A 19,889-nucleotide genomic window follows, 5' to 3' on the forward strand; every position below is an offset into this window, starting at 1 on the left:
TCAGATTTTTACTGAGAAAATGGGGAATGAGGAGTGAGGAAGGGGTGGGAACAAGATGAGAACCAAGGAGGCCAGCTGGAATCCTATTGCAGCCGTCCTGGGTGGAGACGATGCCATGCCAACCACGTAGTGTGGGAGGATGTGGAAAGGCCCAGGAATTTACGAAGCATTAGAAAGTGGAGTGGTAGACCAAACTGCCATCCCGAGAGAGGGAGGGATCTGGCTTTGATCAGGTCTAATCAGTGATTGAATATAACTTCTGACCTGCAGGAGTAGTCACTGTTGGGATGTATCTGGGATTTAGTAATGACCTACAATGGTGCCAGAGTCTCTCAGATGGATGAGCGCATCACCCAGCGGAAAGTCAAAGTTAAGAACAGGGCCGCGGACAGAACCTGTGGGGATGTCAGTGTTGAGAAAGTGGGCAGGAAGCGGGAAGGAGGGAAAGCCGGCATCCAAGGCAGGGGGAATGTTTCAAGAAGAGAACAGTGAGTAATCCCCACACATGCACCGTCCAACAGCAGAGGGCCATTCTTACCTGTCATGTTGGCAGAGATTTATTTATGTATTTAACAATAATACCCATTGTTGCCAAGGGTGGAAGAAGACACCGAGAGCCTTCACAACACGGAAGCACAAAGCATCCCCCCAGCGCTCAGGAAGGGCCCCGGAGCTCCTCTGCTGGGCTGGAGGCTGGTGCGCCTCTCCCGCCCAAGGCTGGGTCAGCACAGGGGACACAGCGACAGCTGGCGGTGACCACGCAGCCCCTGGAACAGCAGAGGCGGCCCTTCTGGGGCGTTAGTGGGGGCACGCGGGAGCCAGGTGGGTGAGCGCCCTAGGAGCAGAGACTGACTGGCGTCAGGAAGGGAGAAGCCCGCAGCAATATCCGCAAGGGGACAGCGGGAAAGGCTCTGGGTGGCCGGCTGTGCTGGAGAAGGCGCCCACTCTCCGACCCTGGCTGGCGCCCACGGAGCCCTTCCAAACGGGACTGGGGCCTTGTTTCGGGTCCTGGGGGGCACAGCGCACCAAGGCGGGGCTGCCGGGTCACTCGCTGGCCAGACCAAGACTCGGGATTCCTGCCCCGCAAAGGCGCTGGCCACAAGTTTCTTGCTTTCTCCTCACCGAGCCGCTACCCTGAAGTCCCGGAACCAGCCTGAAGGCGTGGCCAGCGGCTGCGAGGGCAGCCCAGGACGACCCTGACGACCCTGTCTCCTGGAGTGTGGACCCCTCGTCGGACGCGCCCACCACCCACTAGCAAGTCGAATCTCCCGGGCGCCACCACCCACGACATCAATTACAACTCGGAGCTCTCCGAGAGCGGGCGGGTTCTGCAGCGTTGGCCCCGCCCTGCACCCCCATTGGCCAGGGTCGGAGGGGCGGGGCCCGGAGGCGGGGCCCAGGACCCCAGGCAGCAGGGACTGGGGCTCAGGGCAGAGGTCTCTCTGGTCCCTCTGAGCAGGAGCTCGTGGGTCCCCACCTTCCTGAGCGCCAGGACTGCGCGGGCCTCGGCAGCAGTGGGGTCGGAGGGCATAGCGGCGACAGAGAAATTAGCCGACGTTGTGCAATCCCTGAACTAGCCTCTGCCCCAGGTGTTGGCGGCCACAGCCACCCAACCCAAAGCCGCGACAGGTGCCGCGTGTGGGTTTCTCCAGTGACTGCGCTGCGGCCGCGGCCAACTCCGCCCCGTCTCGCCGGCCGCTGGACCGGCCCGCCGCTGGCCCGGCCGGCAGCTCGCCGTCCCGCGTCTCCCGACCCCCCGGCAGGCGGCGAAGCGGATGCACGCGGAGTGAGCGCCGCCGGCCAGTCCCGCCCGCCATGGCCGCGCGCCCCGGGCCCCTGTGGCTCCTTGGCCTGGCGCTGTGCGCGCTCAGCGGCAGCAGCCCCAGCCCGCGCCCTGCAGCCGGCTGCCCGCAGCGCCGCCTGGGTCCACGTGAGCGCCGCGACCTGCAGCGCGAGATCCTGGCGGTGCTCGGGCTGCCCGGGAGACCCCGGCTCCGCGCGCCGCCTGCGGCCGCCCGGCTGCCCGCGTCCGCGCCGCTCTTCATGTTGGACCTCTACCACGCCATGGCCGGAGACGACGACGAGGACGGCGGCCCCCGAGAGCGGGGCCTGGGCCGTGCAGACCTGGTCATGAGCTTCGTCAACATGGGTGAGTGTGGGCTCCAGGGATGGGTGCCGATGACTCAATGACAGTGCGACCTCCGCGAGAGTGGGCGTGAGGGGACGGTGAGCGAGTGTCCGGACGCCCCCACGGTGGCTCCTTGGGAAGGAACACAGGCTGCAGGGGAGAGTACACAACCTTGGACAGTGGGTTCCCCTTGCGAGGAACCAGGAGTCACCGTGTGGTGGACAGGGCCCCACAAGGGAGTGCGAACTGCCTAGGTTACGGTGGCCAGGTCTAAGGGGTGTGTGGGTCCGTGAGCTGTTTGTGGGTCGGGCGGGGCAGACACAGGAATGTGAGCCCCAGGGGCGTGTACAGTCACCCCGCCCCCAAACACACCCAAGACTAGGAATCATGTAATGTCAGGTGGACCTGGGCAGTGCCAGGAAGACAGTCTGGTCCTGGGGAGACAGATGAGTAAACAGAGGCTGTGAGGCTGTCACTGTGATAAGGGCAGCACTGCAGAGAGGGACAAAGTTCATTGCAGAAACCGGGTCACATCACCAAAATGACCACAGCCTGAGAGGAAAACCCAGATGTCCTGAGTCCACAGCAGCCTCTTCCCTGGGGTGGGGCTCCGGAACTGTAGGTGGGGGTGTGGCTGTCAGGGGGTCAGGTGGGGAAGGAGCGGGGTGGGGGGAGGGGTCGGCTCAGCCGGGCAGTCTGTGGTCTTGTCACCCATGCCCAGTACCTGGGACAAGGCTTGACATGCAGCAAGTGTCCAGGTCTGTGGAATGGCCTGACGGGCAGCTTGGGCCCTCACTGTTCTCCCAGGCAAGGTGCAGCTTTTCCTCGCCACTGCCGAATGTTGGAGCCCTTTACCCTTAAGTCCTCAAACATGTTTTTTTCATTACCTAAACTCTCTTTAATCTACAGTCATGAATATTTGTCTCCCATCCACTCTGTCTCCTGTGTGTGGCAAGTGAAGGAAAGGGTGTGGGCTCAGACTGGACACAAGGGCTACAGCTCTGCTCGAGGTGGGGAGAGCTGAGGGCTGAGAGCCGGAGAGCACCCTTGCCCAGGCCACCAGCCTCCCTTCAGCTACAGCACCACTCTTGTTCCCCAACAACCCAGTTAACAACCAAGATGTTCAGCCGCATCTCCCAGATTAGGACAGTGAGGCCGGGGGAGGCAGTGAGTGTCACACGGAGGATGGCTTGGCCTCTGCATGGCTGAGCCAGCACAGCCCAGGGTCCGTGGCCCTACATCTGCTTCTCTGGGACATTTCTGCTGACGGGAGGGCAGGCTTTCAGGGTGCAGGGAGCCTCCAGAGGGGTTTAGGCAGAGGAGCCCAGGCACTGGAGCAGCAGCAGGTAGTGTGGGGTCTCAGCCATTTGCTTCCTACAGGAGGGCAGGAAGAGGGGGCAGCCAAACAGGCCTCTGTCCCTCAACCCAGAGCTGGTGGTGGGCTGAGGTGGGGGAGTGAGCAGCTGTTACCCTCTGCCGACAGCCCAACGCCAGGCACAGGACTTGGGTCACTGGGTCCTGGATGCTGCCTTCCTGTTAGAGGGCAGGGTGGGGACTAGGGACAGAGTATGTGGAACTGAGACTGGAGTTCTGTCCTTGGGACAAGCTGACCCAGGGCTCAGGACCAAGAAGAGCTGTGGATGGAGTCACCCGGAAAATGCCCCCAAGGGAGCCATCTGTTAGAGTGAGTCACCGCCCAGCCCACGTCCTGCTTCCCCCAGCATCCCCTGGGTCAAGGCGTGCACAGCCCTAGTGGGAGCGGCGGCTGTGAGCCAAGCAGTGCCCTGACCTCAGGAAGACCTGGTCCCCCCCCCCCCCCCCCAGCTCTGCTGTGTGATCTTAGGCGAGTCCCTCCCCAATCTGAACTTCAGGTCCCTCCGTGTGAGATGGGGTTCCTAGTGAGCAGTGCGTCGTCCTCGGAGGTGTGTGATTGGTTGATGCCTGGGAGGAGCAGAAAGTCACCCCCTTCCTCAGGATGAACCTGGGCCTCATCACTGCAGACTCCAGTTCCTCCCAGCTGGTGCCCAGCCCTGGGATGGATGTGACAGGAACGTCTGTCCCCATGCGTCTTATACACATGTGCAACCCAGAAAAGATTTAAAAAGCCAGCCAAAGGTGTCCCCACCCATTTTTAGAATAAAAACTAGCACTTGAAGTTCCATAGCTTTGTAAGTCCTCATTTCATCCAGCCTCATTTCATGGGCTCAGAGAGGTTGAATGGCCAGCCCAGGGCCACACAGCAAGTACATGACATCATCCAGGCAGTGGTTTCCAACCCCAGCTTCTTCCCCCACCATCCCTGCGTGTTGCATTAAGATCTGAGGCCTGTGGGGTCAACAAGCCTGTCCTTGTTCAGTGGAAGCCCAGTTGTGGGCGGGCCCCTCTGGCTGTCAGAGGGCCTTTATTCTGATGTGCTAATTGCACTGGTAGAAATCTCAGGGAGAGTGGTTTTAACTGGTAATTACTTAGGCTGATGTGAGGGATTAGACACCTAGCAGGACTCTTTCCTCATTTGGAGGCCCAGGCCCCAGGCCCCTGAACTTTCAGCACCCACACCCAGTCTCCCACACTTGCAGCCTCCCCAGCCACCTCCCTTATTGGCCTCATCTGCCTCCTGAGAAGCCGGGCCTGGTGCCTGCCAGGCCTCTGGCCATCAATGGCAGCCTGTGAGACCCAGTGGCCAGGGGCCTCTCCAAGGTCTCTGGACCATGGGTTAGGTCTCTGTGGCCAGACCTGTTGGCCCTGCCTTGCCTCTTTGTCAATCTCAGCCTTGTAGAATCTTGTCTTCCTATGGCCAGAACACAGTCATGCGGGCAGATGTCCATTTGGAGCCAGTAGAGCCTGTCCTTAGTGTCGCCCAGGCTCAGGGAGGGACAGCTCTGCGTTGGAGCACCCCCCAGGTTCTTGTCTTCCCTACCCCAAGTCACACTCCTTCTCTTCTTTGGGCCTGTTTTCCCATCCAGTCTAAGACTCAGAGATGGGGTCAGGAAAACAAGGGGCCTCCCAGCTCTGACCCTGTGGCTCTGTTGAGCTGGCCCAGCCCCTCCTGAGGGAAAAAGGCAGGAAGGACCAACTCTGCTTGTCCCTCCTGAATCCTCCACCTCATGTCAGTGTGGTGTCTGGTGTTCACCTTCCAGACTGGTAAACTGAAGCATGAATAGTACTTGTGGCAGAAACGCAGCCAGGAACAAATGAACCATGTTCACTCTTGTTCTGACCCTTCCCTACACCAAACTGGTTTGTTCCGGGGTCTCTGGCGACTGAGGACGGGGGCACTGACGGACAGGCCCTTGGATTGGGAGAGGCAGGGCTTAGTGGGAATGAGGGGTGTGGCCCCTCAGCCCTGTGACCTCGAAGAGCCAACTCTTTTTACCTCCGTGAGCCTCAGGGTCACTTTCTTTGGTTCTTCGTTGGGTTATTCTTTCATTTTCTTCACCAATTCACTGAGCAAATAGTGACGTGGTACCTGCTCAGTGTCAGGCACAGTTCTAGTTACTGAGATATGACAGTGAACTAAGCAAAGTCCCTGCCCTCAGGAAGCTGGCCTTGTAGTGGGAGAGACAGACAACAAAGACAGGAGCCACAGAGGTGATTGCCACCTCTAGACAGTGACACTCCCTATCTGGACACCAGGACAGTTGGACAGTGGGACGGCAGACAGGACTGGGGTAGGGGTTCTGACCTGGGACTTAGAATTTGCATCTTTGCTCCGCCACCTACTGAGTGTGGTCTGGACTTTCCAGCCCGCCTCTCGGATCCTCAGTTTCTTCTGTAAAATGGGGACCCTCACAGTACCCACCCTGTGGGGCTGCACAGGGATCGTGCGAGATGACACCAAGGGACGACCCCACGCCCAGACCGATACATCTGTTTTTTCATTTCCATCTCATGGGTACTGTCACATCCTGGTTATAAAGAGAAGAATGAGGCTCAGAGAGGTTAGGTAGTTTTCCTAAAGCCACATAGCATGTGGTCTTGCTGCCTGCACACCCTCTACTGTTCTCCTACCTAGAAGCTGCCTCTCCACCACCCTGAGGCCTGGGCCATCCCAGGTCCAGTAAGTGCTGAATCCGACTGTTCTGAATACGTGCTGTAAACTGAGAATCGTGCACAAAAAATTTCTTCGTTTTGGGATTTATAGAACTAATGCATGTTTATTGTAGAAAATTTATATCATATAGAAATTTATCATATATAATATAGATTTATTATAAAATTTCATTATAGAAAACTCAGATTATATGTTTAGAAACAGAATATGGAAGCCCCTAGTAATCCTTTCTCTACCTCAGAGAAAATCATCATTTTAACCCTTTGGTATAGCTCCCCAACCAGCGCTGATATTTGATCAATACAGATACTAACATTTTATTTTATTTTTTTACAAAGTGGGACACAAATGCCCACTGTTTTGCTACTTTGTCTTTTATTTAACAATAAATATTTTATCCATCTTAAAAAATTTACTATTAGAGTAACCACATGTCCCGTATTTCTCTTAAAAAAACTAATTAATTATTTCAGTTTTATTGAGGTATCATTAACATAAAAAATTGTAAGATATTTAAAGTATACATTGTGGTTATTTGATATACATATGCATTGCTAAAGAATTCTCCCCCCACCTAATTTATGAACCCATCCATCACAGTACTCTTTGTTTGTGAGAGCATTTACGTTGTACTCTCTTAGAAAATTTCAGTTACACATACAGTGTTATCACCTAGAGTTGCTGTGTTTGACACGAGAGTCTCAGACCTTATTTATCTTATAGTCGAAAATAAAAAAGCTTCCACATGTAAGTGGTACTATGCAGTATTTATCTTTGGCTTATTTTACTTCGCATCATGCCTTCAAAGTTGTCAAAAATGACAGAATTTTCTTCTTTCTCATGGCTGAGTAGTATCCATTAAATGTGTATCTTATTTATCCATTTATTCACGGATAGACATGTAGGTTGTTTCTATATCTCGGATACTGTGACTAATGCTGCCACCAGCACGGGACTGAAGCTACATCTTCACTCTTCTGTTTTCCTTCCCTCTGGACACACACCCAGAGGCGGGGTCGTGGGATCATGCAGTCGTTCTGTGTTTAATTTTTTGAGGCACCTCCGTAAGGGTTCCCACGGTGGCAGCGCCTGCGCGCATCACCGCAGTAGCGCAAGGGTTTCCTTTCCTACGCGTCCTCGCTCACACCTGTCACCTTGCCTTTTGCGTGACGTCTCACTGCGGTTTTGCCTCCCCTTGCCTTGGTGATTAGTGGTGTTGAGGACCCTTCTGTCTGCCTGTTGGCTGTTTGTATGTCTTGTTTTTGAAAAATGTCTATTTAGTTCTCCTGCCCAGGTTTTAATCAGATTGTTTGTTCTTGTTGTGTGCTATCGAGTTGTATGAGTTCTTTATATGTTTGGGGTATGAACCCATGATCAGATATGTGGCTTGCAAATATTTTCTCCCATTCCATACGTTGTCTTTCCATTTTGCTGGTGATTTCTCTTCCTAAGAATTGAAAGTGGGTCCCTATCTGGCCACCAGCATGTGCCCTGTGAATCTCTAATGACTAACTCCTCCTCCCCAACCTTCCTCTACTCAGTGTTTTCTCACCCTTCCGGGGTAAATGACTACTATTGCCCCCAGTAGATAGAGGAGGAAGTTGAGTCTCAAAGAGTATAAGTGACTGACCCAATTCCTGGGTACCCAGACCCACAGTGAAAACTGGATCACAGCATCAGGAGGGTCAGCCCTTGGGGCTAGGAGATCAGAGTGGTCAATTACTCTGGACTAGGACACACTGGGTCTTTAATCCTTCACCTGGTCCTGGCCCTGCCTCCTGACCCTGACACTGCCTGGGTCGGCCACTGGAGAGCTGTGAGGTGGTGAAGAGTTTGTTTAAAATCTCTGCATCTCAGTTTCCCCACCTCTACCATTGAGACCATACCTGTGTCACAGTGCAATGGTTAAGTAGGCAAAACATTGAAAAACTTAGCAAAAGCCTGGCAATGCTCAGAATGGCAGCCGGTGTGATGGGGGCTGCGGTGTTTATTGACACCCCTTTGCCACTGGGGAAGAGCACGGCTCTGGGACCAGGCTGCCTGGGTAAGTGCGAACAGAGATGGCCTGTGTCGTGTGCCCCTTATGGTGCTTGACTCAGGTCAGTTCTTAACTGTGGGGGCTGGCACGTTACTTCCGTCTCTCTTCCTTCGACTAGAACACTCTGTTCCGTTTCTGCTTGTCAAAATTCGTCCGCTCTCAAATACGGTTTCTAGAAAAGCGTCCCTGACCCCTCCCCCAAGGCATCCTGTGTAGTTAGAGCCTTCATGTTCCGTCCTGTGTGTGGTTCTCAGGGTTCTAGTCACTTTCCGCCTATAGATTCGGGACCTGTCTGCCTTCTTTGCCCTCCTCCCCAGGAAACCACGAGCCGCCTGGGAACAGGGGCCACAGGCGCCTCTTCCCACTGCTCCCCTGCCCAGCACCCTGGTCTCTGTGAGTCAGGGCTCGGGGCCAGTGGGCGGAGTTGAAGGAAAGAGGAGTTCAGTGGGAGGCAGGGCCAGGACCAGGCGAAGGAGTCTGGCCTGGCCGGTGGGGCCAGCCCTCTCTGTCACTTTGGAAGGTGACAATGGGCGCAGCATGTCCCTGGGCCCTCCCCTGGGACCCCAAGTCCCTGCAGGGTCCTGCCTGGAGGAAGGTGGCTTCAGCAGGCATTGTCAGGGCACCTGCTGACAGACCTTGAAGACAGGTGACCCCCCCATCCCAGCCCTGCCCCCCAGAGGAACTCAAGGGCCACTCGTTTTATATCGGCTCCGAGTCCGAAAGTCCACGTGAAGGACCTCTAACCTGCCATGCGACCCCTGGCAAGTCTGTGCCCCTCTGGGCCTCAGTCTCCCCTCTAGGCACGGTCGCCCCGAAGGCCTTTCCAGCTCTGACCGAAGGATGTGCCCACCGCTGCCTCCTGATGGCGGCGCCTCCAGGGGTGAGGCGCAGGGTGGAGTCCACCCCTCAGGGCCCCCCCGCCCCCGGGAACACGCTCCCCACGGGAGAGGGGACGTGTCAGCGAGGCCGCATGTTCTGGAAAACGCCCACAGTTCCGTTCTCTCCCGGGCTTTTACGGGAGGAATTCGCATCCTCCTTGCTCACATCTCCTGGGTCTATTTTTGGCCTTGGCGGGCTTGATGTGGTGGAGTGTGCGGGTGTTCCCTTTTAATTTGGGGTCTGAAGCCGTCTGAGGCCAGGGCCGGTAATTACGAGAACAGCCATTTATGGAGAGAGCTCCGAAAACAGTCGGTAATGAGGACTGACTAAAAATACCTCAGCACCGAAACCTTGGGCTGCCCTCGGTCAGTGCCGAGATTTCTGGAGGGAGGAAGCCATTCAGGGTGCAGAATCCACAGGTGATCGACTCTGCGGCTCCCCCGTGGGCCTGCACAGGCCGTGGGGACCCGGGCCTTGTTTCGGGTCTGAAACGGGCCCTCGGCCTCCGGCACCAGCAGGACCAGCCAGACGGGCCCAGCCTGTCCGCCTGTGGGGCCCTGGGGGGGGCCTGCCCTCCACCTCGGGGCCAGCGAGTCCCACGGGAAAGTGAGAAACACGAGTGGTCTCTGATGGAGGCACACACAGTGACATGGAGGCCACTCCCAGACTGGCAGCAAGGGCTGGCGGTGCTGGACGCCGGGCCACTGCCTTGGGGACCGGCAGCCCTTGGGAAGAGGGGGGACCGCTTCACACTGTTGGGCCCCTGCCCTCAAACTGCTCTCCACCCCTGGGGGCAGATGAAGCAGGGTCAGGGGCCCCGGGACGGGGAAAGGGGGCACTGACTGGCTCATCTGTGTGGGGTCAGAGGAGGACAAGGGGCTTTCACAGCTGGACTGAGAGGAAAGTGGCCTTCAGACATGGGATGGGGGCCGCCCAGGGGAGAGCGGCTTCGAGGAGGGACTCAGGGGAGGGTGTTGGCAGCCAGAAGGCCCAGGAGGACGAGTGGAGGGGCCGGGCCAGCTCAGGGGGTCCTGGAATGCAGAACCCAGCTTAGGCCCCTCCTGGGGCCCCGCAGGGCTGGAGAACAGTTCGAGGGCAGGAAGGACAGATGGACAGGTCAGAAGATTCTGTTGTCTTAACAGCTGCTCTGGGCTGGAGGAAGAGGGGTTCTTTCGCAGTCTTACTTTTTGGACAGAAACAAGATAGACTCAGGTCATCTGGGTGACTCTAAATTTTGTCCAGGGCACAAAAATAGCCAAAGGCTTTGCTGGTGTCGGGCTGGTGGACACGGGGCGTGGCCTCTGGGGGTTCGGCCTGTGAGTGGCGGGTGCAGGGCCTCAGTGGCCGCCTCCTGCCCACAGGGCCCTTCCCGCAAACATGGGGCCTGGAGGCTGTTTAATCGGGCTGGAGGAGAAGGCCACCAGTCCCATTAGTGCATGGTGATTCATGATTGTTGATTGTTCCGGAAGCCACATTAAGGCCATTCAGGAACTAAATTTGTTCGCTGCTTCCCCAGACAGAAGCTGGTTCAGTATTTGAACACTTTTGGCAGGGTTTATAACTGTGGGAAATAAACATTTAGAGGTCCCTACTGAGCAGGCGTTGCCTTGTCTGTTCCCCGTGCCCAACAGTAGCTTCGTGCACACGGCTTTTCACACTTTGCCAGTGTGTCCGTGGGGTAGTTGTGTCAAAGGGTGAATTCCTACGCAGTTTTGCTGGGGTGCTGCAGGGGGGTATCGCCAGGTCCCTCGACACAGCCTTCCTGCCAGCCAGCCACGTGGGTGAACGTTCACCTTCGCTCCCACCTGTTCTCAGAGCAACGCTGTACTGACCGCCCCGCGGGCAGGAGCCCCCAACCTCTCTTTTATTCTCGATCCCATAACTCTCTGCATCTCACTTACGACAGCTGTGACATCCCCCATTTTACTTTTTGTTTGTTTATCTTCTGCTGCCCCCTTTAGATTGTAAACTCCATGAGTGCCGACACCTGACTTATCTGTCCTCTTCACGGCTGTATTTCCAGTGTCCAGAACAGAGTCTGACATACAGTAAGAACTTGGTACACGTGATGATGAATTGAGCCTGATAAATTAATGCATAAATAAATCAGCAAATGAGTATAGTTATTTAGAAAAACATCATTCCGCGTCTCCCCACCCCCCACCCCCACAGCCGTGGGTTTTCTGACAGTATCGCATCTGGGCCCAAAGTCAGCAGATTGCAAGTCAGGCTTGTCCTCAACTCCTGTCCAATGGCCGCCCTGCCCAGCCCAGTCCGCGGCCTGTTTACGAGCCCATTCACGGCCTGTGAGGAAAGCTGGGCAGTGTCTTTATTCCCAGTTCACAGAGGAGGAGACTGAGCCAATGGGGGAAGTACGTGCCTGCAGGGCCAGGCCTGCAGTGACCACTGGCCCGAGCACTCCCTGCTGCCGAAGCTGCTGCACGGGCTAAAGCAGGCTGGACGTGCACCGTCACCGAGGAGGGAATGGGGGGGCCAGAAAATGCTTTCCCAGAATACCCCTTCCGGGAAACCTCTCTCCTAACTCAAAGCAACAGCCACCGAAAAGGTGACCTCTTCCAGCCTCCCTACTGGCTGTCAGACTGAGTCGCTCTCTCTCCCCACTTCCACACTTCAGGAAATTTCACCAATTTTTGACGAAAATCATTTTTCTAAAGTTTTCCACTTTCCAGAGCTTGCCTGGTGCAGCCAGGTGGGCAGTTTCCTGCACTGGAGCTACTGGGTGGTTTCTCAGAACTTGCAGAATGGAAGTTTGGAACTAGAGTCAGTTCAGGTGAACCAGGCGCCCTGACCCAGCAAAGGAGGGAGGCCGCCCGGCTCCGTGCCTGTGTGGCACTGGCAGGTCTGTGGGTTGTTCCCTCAGTCCCCGGGTCCAACGTGAAAATCGGCGTCAGGCCTGCAGAGGTTCCCAGTGACCCTGTCAGCTCCGCTGCGCCCTGGGCCAGGTCACAGAACGCTGCTCTGACAGCATCTGGTGCAGGGTGTGGAGGAAAGGCAGCCCTTCCTGCTGTGCCACAGCCTGTGACAGCCAACAGCCTGGACCTGCTTTGTCCTGAAGATGTGGTTTGTGTGATCCTGAATCCACAGGAATTGTCACCAAAGTGGTGTGTGTGCGTGAGTGTGTCTGTCCGGACGCCTGCCTTCCGCGCTCGCTGCCCGTGCGGAGGACCCGACGCCACCCTGCGTGTCTGAGACAGCCCGGCTCCCAAGGGCATTTGCTGCGTGTCCGGTGCCCTAATAATGGACATTTTATTTCCTCCTGTCCCGGGTCTGGGGATGGAACCCTCTTCTCCTCCTGCCCAAACACCTGTGCCCGCTGGCCCCACGCAGCGCAGCTGTTTGCCCCGCCCATCGCTGGACCAGGCTCCCACCGCAATGACAGGAAGTGCTCCCCACATCCACCTCCGCCACCCGCCTGGTGACTTGTGGTCACTGAGCCCGGGAGCCAGAGAGAGTTTTTAAAAAGACTCACAGACATATAATTAAAATCTCAGTGTTGGGTTTTGGGGAAGGTGCTGGGCGGCTCCCGCCCCTGCTTTCCGGAAACACAGATTTTTAGTGTTTGAAAGTGACAGAGGCTAAAATGAGATGGCCCTAAATATACCGTGCTGGGCATTTCCGGCAGCTGGGAATATGTGGGATTTATTCTATACCCCAGGCCTCTTGCCCAAAGTGTTGGACCAACCCCTGCAACGGGGCCACCTGGGGTCCCCTCCAGCCTGTGCCTCACTGCCCCCTCCAGCACAGCTTCCACCCCACACCAGTCACCTGCTGCCCTGCTGCTGCTGGAACCCTGGCCCCCACGGGCCAGAGGCACAGCCCATGCTCCTAGGCTGCAACTCCAGCCCTATGCAGTCAGGCCACAGCCAGACTCACACCACGTACCCAACCCTGCTGATGTGTGGGTGGCCCTGGCCCATTTAATCTGTGCATATGACGTCCCCTCTGCCTACAAGGCCCTCCTGGCCACCTCTCCACCTGCCAAGACTCCATCCATCTTCCAAGTCCAGTTCAGATGTCACCTCTTCCAGGAAGCCTGCTCTGATCGCACCACACCATGGGACTTCCCCAGCACCTCACAGAGCCTCTCCAGGAGCTGTCGCTCCTGCCTTGCTTCTCCTTGTTCCTTCCCACCGCCCTCTGGCCCTCCCTCATCCTTGTTCTGAAAGTACCTGCCATCCTTTGGCCCTTTGCTGTGTTTTATGGCTGTTGTTTTCCTGCCTGTGCCATTAGTCCCTCAGCTCTAGGCCTTTTTGCTCATGCAGGTCCCTTCCTCTACAGCATCCTTTTCCCATGACCTCCTGGCAAGTTCACTGTCACCCCTCAAGGCCCAGTGTCAGCTGTGAGTGCTCACCGTCCCCACGTCCCATCCACACACATCGGTAGCCTCTGAAATGCACTCAGTCGTTGTCTGTGCCCACCAAACGGCCTACTCTGCCATGGAGCTGAAGTCCCCTCCAGGGGAGGGACCTGTCCTCTCTGCCTCATCTGTGGGTCCCAGAGTGAGAGCCAGCAGGGGCTGAGCAGGGCCCTGCTGGGTCGGATGCTTGGGACCCAGAAAGGGAAGCTGCCCTTGTTGGCCCTGACTGCGTGGCACATGCTGTGCTGGGCACCTGACTTCGGGGCTCACAGGTCAGCATGATGCAGTCAAGCCCGTTCCCCAAGGAGGAAATGCTTCCCCCGCAGGCAGCCCAGGCCCCTGGGTCCCACCAGGCCCTGCCACCCTGGAGCCTGAGCCTAAAACCAGGAGTGAACACCAGCCTGCTGTGTCTTGCAGTGGAGCTCGACCGCGCCCTGGGCCACCAGGAACCCCACTGGAAGGAGTTCCGCTTTGACCTGACCCAGATCCCGGCGGGGGAGACGGTCACAGCCGCCGAGTTCCGGATTTACAAGCTGCCCAGCACCCACCCGCTCAACAGGACCCTGCACGTCAGCGTGTTCGAGGTGGTCAGGGAGCAAGCCAACAGGTGCCTGCCCCTGCCAGCCTGCCGGTCAGGCCTCTGTCAGTGTGTCTGGCCCAGCCTTGTGGGGAACGTTCCCCAGAGGACAGACGGGGAGCTTCCTGGGGCACACCCTTCTGACGAAGGATGCTTGTTCCAAGGCCCTGGCACCCTGGCTTCAAGCCACCTCCCTGCCTGCCGCCCTGGCTGTGGGACCTTGGACAAGTCACTGAGCTCCCAAGTCTCAGTTCCCCCACCGTCTCCAGGGGCAGCGGCAGGTTCGTACGGGAGATGCAGTGAGATAGGGCAGTAGGCGCCCAGCTCAGAGCCAGGAGGGTCGATGCCCCACGAGGGTCCCCCAGTGGGCACTGGAAACACGGAGGCAGCTGTGCCGGCTCCGGTTAATTGTTCTTTCATATCCACAGGGAGTCTGACTTGTTCTTTTTGGATCTTCAGACGCTCCGAGCTGAGGACGAAGGCTGGCTGGTGTTGGACGTGACAGCAGCCAGTGACCGCTGGTTGTCGAACCGTAACGAGGACCTGGGACTCCGCCTCTACGTGGAAACGGAGGACGGTAAGACGGGGGGGGGGGCGGAGGTTAACCTTCCTCTGGGGGCTCCGATCAGAGAGGCCTGGGTTGAACCCCAGCTCTGCAGCTTTCCAGCTGTCACCTCGGCACGTTCCCTTCCCTTCCAAGCCGAGTTTCCTCACCTGCAGGAGGACTCACACATGCACTCATTCACCAGGTGTCCGGGGGCCCAGCCTCCTGTGTCCTGGGCGGTGGGGATAGAGAGCCCGAAGGCGGGCCCCAGACTGGCCTGCGTGAGCACAGCAAGGGCCCGCCATGGCTGGAGCAGAGCCGGTCAGGGAGAGGTTGGGAGGAGAGGAGACAGAGAGGCAGGCAGGGGGCGTCCTGAGTCAGGGTGAACCAGGGTGAGGGGCTGGAGTTTTCAGGAAGCCTTTTGGATTTACTGGCCTTGGAGGATGCGGGATCTGATTCAGCTTTTCATAGAAGATCCCTCCAGGATGTGTGGCTTCACCCCACCCCTTCAGTGTGGGCTGCCCTCGATGACCCGCTTCCCAGAGGACAGAGTGCGGGGGAGGGGAGGGGCCTGGACAGTGGACAGGCTGGCCAGCACCACCGCAGCCAGGTGACCCAGGCTCCCGTGAGTAGTCACGTGGCTCCTGTGCACCCTGGGTATGAGTGGGTGAGACCCCCAGCCCATAACCCCAGTGTCATAACCATAAGAAAAACACCGGACAGACCCGTGTTGAAGGACAGCTTGCAGAATGCCAGACAAGTACTTCTCGGGACCGTCAAGGTCGCCAAACACAAGGAAAGCCTGAGAAAGTGTCACAGCCTGGAGGGGCCTAAGGATGGGGACCTGGGAGAGAAAAAGGACACTGGGGGAAGCTAACAAAGTCAGAATAAACGGTGCTGTTTAGAAAATAAGAAGACACTGATATTGGTCCATTCGTTGTGACAAATGTACCACAGTCATTGAAATGTGAGCATTTCCCAGGGAGCACTGTGTCTGGGTACGTGGGAAGTCTCTATACCGACTGCAACTTTTCCATAGATCTTAGCCAGTGTAAAGTAAGAACTTTATGTGTCGTGTGCATAAAATAGACACCCCCTGACTTCAGTGGGCCATGCAAACTGTGGGAGACAAGAGTGACGTGAAGCCCGAGTGGCCCCGGGAGCCACGGTGTCCAGGTGAGGGCTGTGGGGGGCGGGGAGCAGCAGAAACCGAGGAAAGTGGGCAGAGGAATCGGGTAAAGTCGACGGAGCCGGTGGATTGGTTTTTAATTACAGTTTACAGTCAGTATATTTTATAATAGTTTCAGGTGTGCAGCGTGGAGCTTAGACAATCGTGTACTTTACACAGGGTTCCCCGGATATTTCCACACCCCCCTGGCTCCATCTGCGGTTGTGACAGTATTACTGACTGTATTCCTGTGCGGTACCTTATGCCCTGTGACTACTCTGTAACTGCCAATTCGTGCTTCTCAATCCCTTCACCTTCTTTACCCACTGCCAACCCCACACCCCCTGACAACCATCAGTCTGTCCTCTGTGTGTCAGTGGATTTAAGTATATGTGTATTTATATATTACATATAAATATGTAAATGTATTTATATATAAATATAGATAGATTTTTCCTGGCCTGTTGGGGAAGAGTAGAGGAAGTGTGGGTTTGAGGTGGCGGGTGGAGACTTCTCTCCAGCCCGAGAGCACTGATGGCCCTGGCAGAGGCCCACAAACGTGTCGTTCCGGGACAGGTGCGTGCTGGAGACACCGGTGTGGGGACCACAGCCATAAAAGTGGGTTTAGAGTCTTGAGACTGGAGCAGGCCACTGGGGAAGGAGCTCAGCAATGGAGCCCGAGGGGCCTGCGACTGAGTCTTCCTCTGAGTGATACCGCTGGGAGGCCCAACCAGGGCGGCTGTGTGGGTGTGCCCCCGCCCGCCCCCACCGTCAGAGAGGGCAGTCCGGGGGCGGGTCTCCTCCCCCACCTCGCTGTCTGCAGTTCCAGGGCAGGGAGGCTGAAAGCCTCCCATGCCCCTTGGTGGGAGGCGTGGCTGAGCGGCGTGGGGGCACCGGAGGGCTGGCGCATCGCCGCCTGGGTGCCCTTCCTGCTCTGTGACGCGCAGCCCGCGGCGTAAAACGCCGCCGCCTGTCCCTGGCAGGGCCAGTCCTGGCCAGGCTCTAGAGTCACATCGAAGCATGGCCGCCCTGCAGCGCCTGGGGGCTTCACTCCGGCACTCCATCCCCGCCTGCCACTTGGGCAATTTCTGCCGATTTGCCACCAGCGCTCGTGCCCGCGCCAAGTTTTACACAGACCCCGTGGAGGCCGTGAAGGACATCGCCGATGGAACGAAGATCATGGTCGGCGGCTTTGGGGTCTGTGGGATTCCCGAGAACCTAATAGGGGCGCTGCTCAAGACCCGCGTGAGGAACTTGACCGTGGTCAGCAGCAACGTGGGCATGGACAACTTTGGGCTGGGCCTTTTACTGGGGACCAAGCAGATCACCCGCATCATCTGCTCCTACGTGGGTGAGAACCTGCTCTGTGAGCAGCAGTTCCTGGCGGGAGAGCTGGAACTGGAGATGACGCCCCAGGGCACCCTGGCCGAGCGCATCCGCGCCGGCGGGGCGGGGGTGCCGGCCTTCTACACGCCCACGGCCTACGGGACCCTGGTCCAGGAAGGAGGCGCCCCCATCAGGTACGACCATGACGGCCACATCGCCATCATGAGTCAGCCCAGAGAGGTGAGGGAGTTTCACGGGCAGCACTATCTCTTGGAGCACGCCATCACGGCGGATTTTGCTTTGGTGAAAGGGTGGAAGGCCGACCGTGCGGGGAACGTCATCTTCAGGAAGAGCGCCAGGAATTTCAACGTGCCCATGTGCAAAGCTGCGGAAATCTCAGTGGTGGAGGTTGAAGAAATCGTGGATGTGGGGTCGTTTGCCCCAGAAGACATTCATGTTCCTCACATTTATGTAGATCGTGTGATCCAGGGGAAGAAGTATAAGAAAGTAATTGAGCACTTAACAATCCGGAAAGAGGAAGATGAAAAAGCCAAGTCTTCAGATGACATAAGAACACGAATCATCAAACGGGCAGCTCTGGAATTTGAGGATGGCATGTACGCCAACTTGGGCATAGGAATCCCCCTTCTGGCCAGCAACTACATCAGCCCCAATTTAACTGTTCACCTTCACAGCGAAACGGAATCCTGGGCCTGGGTCCGTTCCCACTGACAGAGGACGAGGCCGATGCAGATCTCATCAACGCGGGCAAGCAAACAGTCACCATTCGTCCCGGGGGCTGCTTCTTCTCCAGCGACGACTCGTTTGCCATGATCCGAGGGGGACACCTCCACCTGACCATGCTGGGAGCCATGCAGGTCTCCAGGTACGGTGACCTGGCCAACTGGATGATCCCCGGGAAGAAGGTGAAGGGGATGGGGGGTGCGATGGATCTGGTGTCCAGCGTCAAGACCAGAGTGGTGGTCACCATGGAGCACTGCAACAAGGCCAAGGAGCCCAAGATCCTGGAGAAGTGCACGATGCCCCTGACCGGGAAGCGGTGCGTGGACCGAATCATCACGGAAAAGGCCGTGTTCGACGTGCACAAGAAGAAAGGCCTGACGCTGGTTGAGCTCTGGGAAGGCCTGACCGTGGAGGACATCCGAAAGAGCACCGGGAGCACCTTCGCCGTCTCGCCCGACGTCAGGCCCATGCAGCAGGTGGCACCCTGACCAGGAAGGAGGCCTTGCGCTCGGGGCGGTGGCTTCTGCTGAATCTCAGGACATCACTGGAAGGAAGCCGGGAATCACCTTCCTCCGTTTCATAAGCAGTCTCATCAGTCTTCTCCTGCACCTCAGGCTAGAAAGACTCTGCTCTCTCAAGAGGGAAATGACTTTAAATAAAACAAAAGGAGAGCAGAGATGATTAGCGTGTGTGTTCTGAGTCTGCAGAAAGCTCTGCCGCAGGCGCTGAGGACATTGGCTGCCCTCTTCCCTGCGGTGTTCACGTCAAATCTGCGCTGCCCGAGATGACCCCACAGGAGGGATTTCTTCCCTCGTGAATGAATGACGAGTGGCGAAAATGGGGGGGGGCAGCTCCCCGGAGAGTGTAGCCAAGGCACCATTTCACTAGCTCCATGAAAAACACAGGAACGTGAAAGTCTGTCCGTGTGTGGTCTGAGGACATGCTGTCTGAATGAGAGATTCTTTCCTTTGGCCATCTTTCTTTTATTTCTAGTTTGTCTCAACTTTGTTTGTTTAGTGTTTATTTATTTATTTATTTTTAGAGAGAGGAGAAGGGAGGAAGGAAGAGCGGGAGATGACCGAGAATCAGACTGACCTTCTGGTTCCCAGGCCAGCACTCAGCCCACTGAGCACAACAGCCAGGGCCTCTTCTGCCCCTTCTGGGTTTTCGTTCGTGGCCTTTCCTTTTGAGGCTAAGGTCTGTTTCCCTGCAGCCTCACCTTCTCCAGCCCCACGTGTCTCCTCCTCATTGCTAAATAGGTGTCTCTGGAAGGGAAGCAGAACCTGCTGAGGGGGACAGTGACCGGGTAATGGGAGGTGCTGAAGGGGAAGGGACTGTCAGGCCGACAAGCCACCAGGAAGTCTCCTCCATAAATCGTCCCCCTGCGTGCTGCCAAAGGCTGTGGCGTGTGATGGGAGGAGTTCTAGAAACCTAACCAATGGACTGAGATGGGTTTGCTCATCTTAACCCACGGTGTTCCTGCGTCGTCCTGAACAGACACATAGATCCTTCGTCTCTGTTGTGGAGCCCAATCCAGATGCTCGTTAATGCTCTCTTGTAACCCAAGAGCGGGCTGTGAGGTATTTTACCCCCAATCCTTAGTGTCAAGGCCAAGGGAAAAAAAGTGAATTTATCTGTGTGTGTTTGGGGCCTGGAGGGCTGTTAAAATCTGATATGGAGCTCGCACTTCCTAAGCATAGCTCTAGGGGGCGCACGACCAACAGGAGCCCCTTAGGTAAGAACAGGAAATTCCAGCTGGACAAGGAAAGCTTTTCAGGGAGGCCTCACTGGGCCCTCACCCCCAAGGAAGTGAAGGAGCCTGGAATGGAGAGGTGGGGGACAGTGCTCACCGAGGGGACAGTTTGAGGATGTGGGGGGAGTGGCCGGGGACCATGACCAGATAGGGGTGGGTGGCATGGAATGTCATCAAGTGCTCGGGGGAACCCGTGGGGGCTTCTTGGTAGGTGTACCCGGGGTGTCAGGAGAACTTTTCATCAGCACACGGAGCAGGCAGAGGTTCCAGGGCAGACCAGTTACAGGGCTGCTACTCGGCAGA

At 56.9% G+C, this 19,889-nt stretch overlaps 2 protein-coding genes across 2 annotated transcripts in view; both read left to right on the forward strand.

Moving 5' to 3' along the window:
* The first annotated feature begins 1,455 nt into the window (after positions 1-1,455).
* BMP8B (bone morphogenetic protein 8b) overlaps positions 1,456-19,889 on the forward strand; it is a 31,468-nt gene continuing 13,034 nt past the window's right edge. Inside the window, exons 1-3 of the mRNA XM_053660736.1 lie at positions 1,456-2,149; positions 13,892-14,081; positions 14,480-14,628. Coding sequence (XP_053516711.1) covers positions 1,816-2,149; positions 13,892-14,081; positions 14,480-14,628 — 673 coding nt within the window. The 5' untranslated portion in view covers positions 1,456-1,815. The remainder of the gene's footprint in view (positions 2,150-13,891; positions 14,082-14,479; positions 14,629-19,889) is intronic.
* Positions 16,784-18,321, forward strand: OXCT2 (3-oxoacid CoA-transferase 2). Its single transcript, XM_053660735.1, is given in 2 exon segments — positions 16,784-17,783; positions 17,786-18,321. Coding segments are annotated over 2 exon segments (1,536 nt in total).

Source organism: Artibeus jamaicensis, unplaced genomic scaffold (assembly GCF_021234435.1).
Source record: "Artibeus jamaicensis isolate MK-2021 breed Jamaican fruit bat unplaced genomic scaffold, CSHL_Jam_final scaffold_847, whole genome shotgun sequence".
Taxonomy (NCBI): domain Eukaryota; kingdom Metazoa; phylum Chordata; class Mammalia; order Chiroptera; family Phyllostomidae; genus Artibeus; species Artibeus jamaicensis.